Raw genomic sequence first — 12,183 nt, 5'->3', positions numbered from 1 at the left:
AGACGGTAACATTGTCAGACACCCCCTTTAAAGTAAGGTCCCTAATTTGAGCAGTCCCAAAGTTCTCTTCAGACACTTCTAACTCAGGGAGGTTGGGCTCCTGGGTCACCATCTTGTCCTCCTCTCCAGCATGGACACACAGAGGAAGCTCCTCCATCTTTGATTTTGATGGAGTTTCTTGCTGAGAGATCTGACTTTTGTTTGATACATTCAGTACAGCCCCCTTTTGCCAGGAGGTCCAAAATAAGAAAAAATCCCATCCCAATATGACGAGACGTATCAAGTTCTTTACTACCCTAACCTCAAGGGACTTGGTACCACAGTCTGTTCCCATGGTCATTTTGGCCACAGGGTAGTCCTTGGCATTTCCGTGTATGCAGCAGAGGCCCACAAGCTTGTCAGGGATTAAATAGTGGGGAAGTGTAGTATTGATCAGGATCACCAGACTTGCAGAGTCCAAAAATCCAAGTACCAGTACCCCATTGACTGACACAGTACACACCTGCGGCCCTTCGCCGGGTTGACAGTCCACAGTACAGGCTTGATAAGCATAATAGGAACACCACCGGCCTAGGCCGCAGTCCATTTTTTCAGGGGACATATGACACCAGGCAGCTATGTTGTCAGGATTGTGACATCACCAACAGACCACATCCTTAGCAATAGCCTTTGGGGAACCCTCAGCGGGATTGGGACACCCTATGTCTGTGACTCTAGACAACCTCATGGTGAGCCCACCCCTTTGGTTATTCCAGTACATTGAAGTGGCAATACCCAGTTTCTCACGGGAATTTCTCAACAACCTGGTATCTTTCTACTGGGCTAACCAGCTTGTCCACTTTCCGTCGGTCACCCTGAGCAACCCAGGTCTGTATTGACCTGGGAAGGGAGTGGATGAATCGGTCCATCACCAAACGCCCGACCATCTGGGCAGGAGTGGAAGACTCTGGCTCCAACCACTTTTGGACTAGATGTAACAAGTCAAGCATCTGCGAGCGAGGGGGTTTGTCGCCAGCATACACCCAGTGGTGAACATATCCGACATAGTTACTCCCAGGCATGCAAAGATTTCGGCCTTTAACTTGGCGTATTCCTTGGCATCCTGTAGTGCTAAGTCATAATATGCTTTTTGGAATTCGTCCGTCAAATATGGCGCCAGCATCTCCGCCCACTGCCCTAGCGGAAGTTTCTCCCAATCAGTCACCCTCTTGAAAACAGTGAGAAAAGCTTTCACAGCATCCCCAATGGTCATCTTCTGCATGGCCCGTCTAACAGCCTTCCGGATGTGGGCGTCGTCAGCCATACTTGGGGGTGGGGCGGTCAATCTTCCCTGGATGGTGCTCACAGAATCTGCATCTGTTGCCGCTTCTCCTGCTGCTGTATCTGCTGTAGCAGTAGTTTGTTTGTCTCCTGCTACTGCTGCATCTGGACCAGGTGTTTGATTATGTCCTCCCTGCTGCCGGACGTCTCCTGCTGGATAACGTCTTTTACCCAGGACGTACAACATTATCTGTAGCAGCTACTCGTGTTCCTGGAACGCTTCCCGCATTTGAAACACCAACTGTGATAGGTTGACTCACTCAGCTGCTCTCAGAAGTAGACACAGGAACACTTCTTGGGTTAATCTTCTGCTTGTTTATTAAAGCACGGATTAAGCTATTGCAGGATGTAACAAAATAAACATGGCCTTTCTGGTATAATGGCAAAACTAAAGATAACTTATAGCACAGTCCATATATCTGCAGGATTCGTCCGCTCATGATACAGTACACTTAAGCCTGGAGACTTCCCAGTCTCCAAACACACAGCTGAGAACAAAAACAGCTGGACAGTTAACTTCCCCAACCACACCCTATGTAGAGTGGCCATCCTACCCATCTCTGACAGCCACTCACAAAAACTCAACCCTGTCATGGCCGATAACCCCTCAGCACATAAGATGCTGGAGAAAAATTTCTGAGTTTCACATCATGGAAGATAGCAACCTCCATGACACATATCTGTCCACACATATAGCACCAGTGACCCTGTCACACCTCCTACATGAGTCAGTGTGGAGGGAGGGATCGTACAGTTGAGTTTAGCTGTGTCATACTACATACCCTTCTATTGACTCTGCTACTTACTGAGTGTGTCAATAATCAAACTTATGTCTGCTGTGTTCAAGTAACTTGTATTCGATCTGCAGTGAGTTCAGGCTGTCATTACATGTAATATAGTAACAGCCTGTCTGTTCTGGACTACTCCTGTGTGAGATATAATTATACCATGCTCTGCTTTCACTGCAGAGCCAGCACACCAGACATTAGGTGTGATACTGACACTTTGAGCTTCATCTCCAGACAGTCAGTGTGGCGGGGTGGAGGTGACTAGTACAGCATTGCTGACGGAACTAGGAGAGGAGAGCTGATAGAACAGTTTGTAATGTGATACAGCTATACTCAGCTGTGCTGGCTCTCCCTCTACAGGGACTTTATCTGAAAGGTGTTAGTCATTTTCTAATCGAAAAGATGGTTATACCAGGAGATCAGAGCTGCGTCACTACATTTCACACACTAAGAAACCTGCTCTAATCTATTATGGAGCATCTTCTTTTGATTCGTCAGCATGATACAGGTAGAAAAAGTACACGACCCCAGTGAAAATTGTCTGACAACTCATTATGTGCCAAATACTTTGTTTGCTAATATCTCAACAATGGAGAGCCAAAATAAGAAGAAACATTTTAGATCACTCTCCATCCACTATTACATCACGTGTGCAGTTGAACATGAAAAATGTGGTGAAAGGTCCTCATTAAATTTGTAGTTTCATAATTATTTATTTTACTGAAAGAAATTAACTGGCATTAGAGTTTGCTGAAATGGAATATATTCTAATTTTTGCATGTAGATGCAGTTCCAAGCTGCGAAGCAGCTACTCAGACAGAACTCAGGCCACCATTGATGACTGTTACCATGAGACGTGCTTTAAGAGCAAAAGCTGTTCGATCAAGACCTAGGTCATTAGTTGATTACAGATCATACATGGACACTAAGCTTCTGGTGACCAGGTTTTTAGAGGAGCCATCTTGTCACATGTCTGCAGATGTCCGTGAACTGGTAGAAAGCATCAAAACCGTTTTAAAATCTGATGAAGAACACATGGATGAAGCCATTTTAAGTGCCAACTTCCTTGAACAGGTTAGTTAACGTTTATCAAGCTTTAAGTCAGCTGTGCCTAAAGAATGATTATACAATCCTTAACATTTAAATTTCAACATTAAGAAGAAAATGTTGTGGAATTTTGGAACTCATAGTATTGATTGACATGATAATGATATGCAAATTATGAAGAAATGGAAACAAAATATCTCGATTCATTCACTATTGAGTATGAGCGCCATGTGCAGAAAAACAGACATACACACTTTGTCATACAGTCAGTAAGGTTATTAACAGTCACTTCAGGAATGTCATGCCACTATGAATGCACTTGGGGACACAAATCATTAAGATCCGATGCTGGCAGCTCGCTTTGTAATTGCCTACCAGTTATATCCCAGATTTGCTTGATGGTAGACAAACAACATAAATCAGAAACAAAATGACAAATACCCTGCTATCAGTAAATAAGTAAAAGCTATAGTGCATATAAATAACATTGGGTACTTTGGTTTAGCTTGGTGATAGACAAGTCCAGGGATGCTACAAGCCATGGTAGCAAATTTACGCATTGTAGGCTGCTAACTGTAGCACATGGAACGTGTGGCTGAGTGTTGTCATTTTGAAAAACTGCTCTTGGGACACTTTGGAGAAAAGGCCATACCACTGGTTCCATGATCAAGCCAATATAAAGATGAGCTGTTAGTGTGCTTGAAATAGAGACCAGAGATACTATACATTATACCAGGGTTGAGCTATTAATTTTCCCCAGGGGCCACATGAGAGACCGTGACTGTTGTGGAGGGCTGAACCAATAGGTTGAAATGAATTCTACTCAATAGTAATATCGATATAATTATTATATTATTGATAATTATATTAATATTAATTGTATCACTTAATATTGAGAAGAATGCTAAGTATGCTGATATCCCCCTATATATCTTTTGAACCCGAGTACAGCCCCTTCTGTATATCGTATGAGCTCCCCAACAGCTCCTTTTATGCGGCATGAGCTCCACACAGCCTCCCCCATATGCAGCATGAGCCCCACACAGCCTCCCCCATGTGCGGCATGAGGCCCACACAGCCTCCCTATACACAACATGATCCCCAGAGCCTCCCCATATACAGCATGAGCCCCACACAGCCTCCCTATACACTGCATGAGCCCCACACAGCCTCCCTATACACTGCATGAGCCCCACGCAGCCTCCCTATATACAGCATGAGCCCCACACAGCCTCCCTATATACACTGCATGACCCTCACACAGCCTCCTTATATACAGCATGAGCCCCACACAGCTTCCCTATATATATTGCATGAGCTCCACACAGCCTCCCTATATACATTGCATGAGCCCCACACAGCCTCCCTATATACACTGCATGATGCCCCATAGCCTCCCCATATACTGCATGAGGCCCCCATAGCCTCCTCATGTGCAGCATGAAGCCCCATAGCCTTCTCATGTGCAGCATGATGCCCCCATAGCCTCCCCATGTGCAGCATGATGCTCCCCATAACCTCCCCATGTGCAGCATGTAACCCCCATAGCCGGCACCATGTGCAGCATGTCACCCCCATGTGCAGCACCATGTGCAGCATGTCACCCCCATGTGCAGCATTTACCCCCACAGCCTCTCCATGCCCACCCAAACATCCCATACACATGAAAAAAAAGCAACAGCACATGCTCACCTCGGTCCTGTTCCCCGGCGCTCTGCTTCTCTCTCTGCCTCCGGTGCGCTGACTCTCCGCAGTATGCAGCTGACGCGATGAAATGACGTCATCGCATCAGCTGTTTCACTCGCTGATTGGTGGAAGAAGTGGACGGAGGCTGCTCCTCCGCCAAAGAAGTCACAGCAGATGGAGACAGCCAGAGGGCTGGATATGGCCCACGGGCCACACTTTGCCCAGGTCTACATTATACCATGCCATACCATAACCCATGAGAGTTACTATTCATGGTGTTGCCTACATGGTCTCCAGACCAATCTCCATCTATCATTGTGTCCAAGACAAAAGTAGTATTTATTGCTGAAGAGGATAATCCTCCATTCTATCTACCATTGTCATTTTGCTCTTCACGTGATAGCCTTTGAAAGCAAGTAGCATGAGGTCAGTGAAACACCTGTAGCTGGACATCTGATTTTAAGCCTAATGTCGTGCAAACGCCTTCTGATGGTTTGTGTAGACACTCATTGATGTTTTAGGCTTTATATGTAACCTCCAATTTCATTTGAAGCACAGAATGAATCATTCATGGAACCAGTGATGCAGCAATTTCTCCAAGGTTTCCCAGGAGGCGTTTTTCATCATAATAACACGAGGCATATTGCTTGTACTACTATTAGCAGCCTGCTAGACCTATACATTCCACCATAACTATGAAATAAACTTGCATTCTGTAACGCTATAGCATGCAAACATGAAATATATGAATATGGAATTTTATTTCTGCTTTAGAAAATAGGAAAAAATGAAGATACTTAGCTTATAAATTATCCAATTTATGTATACCCTTTAACCACGACAAGGCGTTTCTTTTTGCAGAGAACCTAACCTAATGTGATTCCTCTCCTGGAATGATACCCCACATTTATATGGGTAGGTGGGATCCTGCTGTGATTAAAACCGCTATAGGCTAAAGGGTGGAGTGCTCAGTCACTATGTATGCAAATATCAAAGAATGACCATCACTTCCAAACAAAGAACATGCACGAAGCGGTGCAAACTGAGAGTAGCCATCTCCATATACGGTATAACTGACAAATAAAGTTGCACTCTGTAACACTATAGCATGAAATATATATTTTCTAGAGCAGTAATGCAATTCCAATTTCATATATTTCTTGTTTGCATGAAATATACATGATATGTAAAGACAATGGGACATACAGGGTGGGCCATTTATATAGATACACCTAAATAAAATGGGAATGGTTGGTGATATCAACTTCCTGTTTGTGGCACATTAAACTTATTGAAAATTTCACAAGAAAAACAATGGTGTGCTTGGTTTTAACGTAACTTTATTCTTTCATGAGTTATTTACAAGTTTATGACCACTTATAAAAAGTGTTCAAAGTTCTGCCTATTGTGTTGGATTGTCAATGCAACCCTCTTCTCCCACTCTTGATTCACTGATAGCACCGCACGCAGAAGAAATGCTAGCACAGGCTTCCAGTATCCATTGTTTCAGATGCTGAAACATCTATCTTCACAGCATAGACAATTGCCTTACGATACGAGATGTGCAGCATCCTCCACATACAATCCTTTTTCTCCAGACACACTTGGCCACATAATGTCCTATCCAGCTTCCACCTTCTAACGCTCTTTCTGCTGCTCCTCATTGCTGGCAAAGTATCCCCAAATCTTGGCCCTCCTCAACACATCCCCACACTCATTTCTAACACCCTGCCACGATGCTCTACACGTTTTCGCAATAATGATAACCTCATACCCATTCACCCAGCCCCCACTCCCTCGATCCCCTACCTGGAGCACTATGGAATGCACACTCTGTCTGCAACAAACTTTTGTATATCCACAACCTCTTCATCACCAACAAACTCTCCTATCTTGGCATCACTGTAACCTGGCGCACCCCCTCTGACTCAGCCTCTCCAGCTGCACTTTCTCGCCCCAGCAACAAACGTGGTGGAGGAGTTGGCTTGCTCCTGTCTGACACCTGTTCCTTTGCCCCAATTCCACTACCACACTCTGCTACTCTTCTCTCGTTTGAGGTGCACTCCCCCACATCTACTCCCCCTCCAACCTCCAGCTAGCTGTCATCTATCGCCCGCCAGAACTAGTTATCTCCACCTTTCTCGACCACTTCACCACATGGCTACTTCACTTCCTTTCTGCTGACATCCCCACTATCATCATGCGTGACTTCAACCTCGCCATTGACACTTCCACCTCAGCTGCCTCTAAACTTTTATCACTGACTACCTCCTTTGGCCACATTCAGTGGTCCTCTGTGGCCAACCACAAAAATGGTCATATGGTGGACCTTATCTTCACCTGCCTGTGTTCCCTTACTAATCTCACTAACTCACCCCTCCCCGTCTGACCACAACCTACTGACATTTTCTTCCCTCTCCTCTCCTAGTGCGCAACCCGCACTCCACAAACTCACCCACCCTCGCAGAAATCTCAAACACCTCAATTTACACTCCTTCTCTGACTCCCTTCTCCTTCTTATAGACATAGCTTCCTTACATGACACTGATGCTGCTGCCACTTTATACAACACCACAATAACAGCAGCACTTGATTCGGCCGCCCCCCTCACACACACAGCAAAAATCGATCAATCAACGGGGAGCCCTGACTGACCAGCCTGACTAAAGAACTGAGACGGGCTTCCAGGGTTGCTGAGCGGAGATGCAAGAGATCCCGTTCTGCCGAGCACTTTGTCACATACAAGCAGTCCCTCATCAGCTTCAAGTCCACACTCACTGCCGCAAAACAAAATTACTTCTCATCTCTCATATCCTCCCTGTCTCACAACCCTAAAGAGCTCTTCAACACTTTCAATTCTTTACTCCATCCCCCAGCACCTCCTCCCTCTTCTCTCATTTCTGCTGAAGACTTTGCCTCTTTCTTTAAACAGAAGATCGATAACATCAGAGAAAGCTGATGGCCCGCAGCCCCCCTCCTCTTAACTGCTCAGCCCTGTTCTTCCAAAACCAGCTTTTCCACCCTGACAGAAGATCAGCTCTCCACCCTTCTGTCAAGATCACATCTCACCACTTGCACTCTTAACCCACTCCCCTCCCACCTTATCCCTAACGTCGCCACAGTCTTCATCCCAACCCTAACACATCTTCAATCTTTAACTTGCAAATGGTGTCTTCCCCTCATCCTTCAAGCATGCCTCAATCGCACCCATCCTCAAAAAGCCCTACCTCGACCCATCCTCTGTGTCTAGCTATCGCCTGATATCACTTGTCCCTTATGCCTCAAAACTACTGGAATAACATGTCCATCATGAACTGTCCGCCCACCTCTCCTCCTGATCCCTCTTTGACTGATTACAATCTGGCTTCCGACCACATCACTCAACTGAAACTGCCCTAACTAAAGTCACCAATGACCTACTAACCGCCAAGAGCAAGCGACACTACTCTGTCCTCCTTCTCCTGGACCTGTCTTCTGCCTTTGACACTGTGGACCATTCCCTCTTGTTACAGATTCTGTAATCTCTTGGCATCACAGATTTGGCCCTATCCTGGATCTCGTCATATCTAACAGACCGGACATTCAGTGTCTTTTTCTCCCACACCACCTCCTCACCTCGACCCCTGTCTGTCAGTGTTCCCCAAGGCTCAGTTCTAGGAGTACTAGAGGACTACTCTTCTCCATCTACACCTTTAGCCTGGGACAGCTCATAGAATCCCATGGTCTGCAGTATCATCTCTACGCCGATGACATGCAGATCTACCTATCTGGATCTGACATCACCTCCTTACTGACCAAAATCCCACAATGTCTGTCTGCTATTTCATCTTTCTTTTCTACTCACTTTCTAAACCTGAACATGGACAAAACAGAATTCATCATCTTTCCCCCATCTCACTTTACCCCTCCACCAGACCTAGCCATCAATGTCAATGGCTGCTCACTTTTCCCAGTCCCGCATGCTCGGTGCCTCGGGGTGATCCTCGATTCTGCCCTCTTTTTCAAACCCTTGCTTCCTCCTGCCGACTCCAACTCAAAAGCGTTTCCCATATCCGTACATTCCTTGACCAAGAAACTGCAAAAATGCTCGTGCACGCCCTCATCATCTCCCGCCTTGACTATTGCAACCTCCTACTCTCTGGCCTCCCCTCTAGCTCTCGTACACCACTCCAATCTATCCTATACTCTGATGTGCAACTAATCCACCTGTCTCCCCATTATTCTCTAGCCCCTCCTCTCTGCCAAGCCCTTCACTGGCTTCATATTGTCCAGAGGCTCCAGTTCAAAACCCTAACTATGCCATACAAAGCCATCGCCAACCTGTCTCTTCCATATATCTGTGACATAGTCTCCCGGTACTTACCTACACGCAACCTTCGATCCTCTCAAGATCTCCTTCTCTACTCCCCTCTTATCTCTTCTTCCCACAACCGCATACAAGTCTTCTCTCGTGCTTCTCTCATACTCTGGAACTCTTTACCACAACACATCAGAATTTCGCCTACCACGGAAACTTTCAAAAGGAACCTTAAGTCCCACCTCTTCCGACAAAGCCTACAACCTGCAGTGATCCTCAGTCTACTGAACCGCCGCACGACCAGCTCTACCCTCTCCTAGTGTATCCTCACCCATCCCCTATAGACTGTGAGCCCTCGTGGGCAGGGTTCTCTCTCCTTCTGTACTTGTGTGTGCCTTGTATTGCTCATGTTTATTGTACTTGTCTATGTATGCCCCTTTTTTCATATGTGAAGTGCCATGGAATAAATGGCACTATAAAAATGAATAATAATAATAATTTGTATGGCCCCCAAAGGACGGTATAAATATCCAAATGGCCCGTGGCCGAAAAGAGATTCCCCACCCTTGGTGTACAGGTTGCCATACATAAAATAGACTAATACATGTATTGCTATGTATCATGGTAAATTTTATTCCATTCATGGTCTACGGATATATGTAGTGTCTCATCAGCTTATCTGGTTGGAATCTATGGCATTGTTCATCCTGAGCTTAGAAGTTGAGCTCTCCCCTTTGGACAGGCAATGAGGGGGAGGGGCATTCCAGCACTGCAGTATAGCAGAACTGACAGTAAGTTGCTGCCTGCTTATGATTGGACAACTCATACATTCATATGTACACTCCGTCAGTGAAAAACATACTAATAACACCCACTTGGACTAAAAAAAAGTTACCTCATTATGTACCAATTGCTAATAACTCCACAACAGAGAAATTAAAAAAATAAAAAACATGTTTTATTTCGCTCTGCAGGCATTATTACATGTTGGTCCAGTTCAAAATGAAAAATTGTTGAAAGGTCCTCTTGTAATAAACCCCTACAGCCACAATTCATGTAACAAGACCTATATCCATCAATATAACTAACACCAACAAGCAAAAGAATGCAAGCAAAATAGAAAAAAATAATTTAATTCAAATATAAAAACTAAGCAGCATGATAGTATTGACAACACAAATGAAGCAAAAAATTGGGACACCTGTAAAGGTGTAAAAAAAAAAAAAAAAAATACCCTGCATAATCAAACCATCTAAATGGTATAACCTGCATATACTATCCTGCAATGCATAAAGCACAAGTGTTTTTTAAGTAAAAACATTCACGAAACACTCCAGAAGATACCCAGGCATTTTTTCCTTTCCAATATAGAATGTAAAGTATGGAGTGGACGCTTCCAATCACTTTTTAACTGCTTGGCATTTGGGGAAATCTGAAGCAGTTGAAAGATGTTCAAGAGCCTGAACATACGAATAGTAATTCAGTAAATAGAAATGAATAGGAAGATTGAGTGTGTTATGAGCACTCTTTAGGATGTTTTGTGGAGTGACTCGCTCTAAACACGTCTGAAAAAACACCTAAATACACCTTTAGTTCTTGAAAATTGGACAGTTCAGAAACAATTTGCTTCTTTTTATATTCATCTAATGGTTTTTAATGATTATATGTATTCTTATCCACAAATATTAAGGTAATGGGGCCAAGTCAACAGACAGTGTCAGCAGCAGAGAGAAGGCCAAGCAGACGACAGCCAGGTGTTCTACATTTGGACAGCTGTGGAGACGTGAGCACTTTTTGCACTACTCAAACCCAGAGAGACAATAACATGAGAAGACAAAGGACTGCCAGAGAAAGACCTCACAGTGTTATTGGAGTTGTGCGTGAAACTATACTATAACAGATAAATAAGCCATTGGATAAGCAAGAGAGGTCATGTTATCTCGAAAGTCTAAGGCATGCAACTGTTCCTTGAACTTGCCAATTAGGAAATCCTCATATGTATCTCCTGCTGAATAGTTAATCGAATTTTGTTTCTTTGGCCATAACCAAAGATCCATCAACACATGAGGGTTCTAAAGTATTTTGGCTTTTGTAGAGCATGGGCCAGTGTGGATAATTCAATTGTAAAATGCAGTAAAACCTAGTAGTTTATATAAATGTATACATAAACTGTAATTTAAAGGAGCCTCAGGGGTACTCCATGCCAGGTATGGTGACATACTATAAGTGGCATTGTAATATAATAATGAACTTCCAGTTTACTTTTCAACTTCACAGCGGCAGTTTTATGTCTCACCTATGTGCATTACAATGTCTCAAATATGATGATCAGCTGAGAGTACCAATTAGGATTTGATCTGATTTTGCTGGCTTGTTTTATGGGAGCTATATTGCTTTTGCAGAGCGTCTGAGCTACCTAAACAGTGGAAACTTCCCAAAATTGACTCCAGTTTGGAAACTACACTTAGGGGTATTATAGGAAATATTAGCTTTATTTAAGGTTTTAAGGGCACCACTTTTGGGTATCAATAAAGCTTATGTGGATTTGGATTCTCTTTGGGTAAAAAACTGATATCTTTTTTATGTTTGACTACTTTTAAACACAGAAAACACCTTTCTATTTATTTATTTATTTTACTCCATTTACTGTGAGGCATAATTGACATGGTAACTTTATTCTGTGGGTCAATACAGTTACGATGATACCAAATTTATGTAATTTTTTTTCAGCACAATAAAAACCTTTAAAAATGTAAAATGTTTTTGTGTCACCATATTCTTTGAACTTTTTTTATTGTTTGTTTAAGGGACCCGAGTGGGGCTTAGTTTTTTGCAGGATGAATTGAAGTATGTATAGGTACTATTTTGGGTTGGATAACTTTTTGATCACTTTTTATTCTAACTTTTAATTGCTATAAATAAAAAAAGAACAATGGTGCTCCTCTAAGGTAGAATATCTCTCAAGAAATTGGTGAAACGAGAACATAGACATTTGATTGATCAACTGTATGAGTTGTGCTAGGCTTTAGGCACAACTCTACTGAA

At 43.7% G+C, this 12,183-nt stretch overlaps 1 protein-coding gene across 1 annotated transcript in view; it reads left to right on the top strand.

Moving 5' to 3' along the window:
- The window catches only part of ENTREP1 (endosomal transmembrane epsin interactor 1), a 180,578-nt gene extending 168,687 nt beyond the window's left edge, over window positions 1-11,891 (top strand). The window contains exons 10-11 of the mRNA XM_077249074.1: window positions 2,893-3,182; window positions 10,829-11,891. Coding sequence (XP_077105189.1) covers window positions 2,893-3,182; window positions 10,829-11,035 — 497 coding nt within the window. The 3' untranslated portion in view covers window positions 11,036-11,891. The remainder of the gene's footprint in view (window positions 1-2,892; window positions 3,183-10,828) is intronic.
- Window positions 11,892-12,183: the final 292 nt, after the last annotated feature.

The sequence above is a fragment of the Ranitomeya variabilis genome, chromosome 1 (genome assembly GCF_051348905.1).
Source record: "Ranitomeya variabilis isolate aRanVar5 chromosome 1, aRanVar5.hap1, whole genome shotgun sequence".
In the NCBI taxonomy this organism is placed as follows: domain Eukaryota; kingdom Metazoa; phylum Chordata; class Amphibia; order Anura; family Dendrobatidae; genus Ranitomeya; species Ranitomeya variabilis.
Note: the sequence above shows the minus strand (reverse complement) of the source record. Positions and strands in the feature narration are given on the sequence as shown.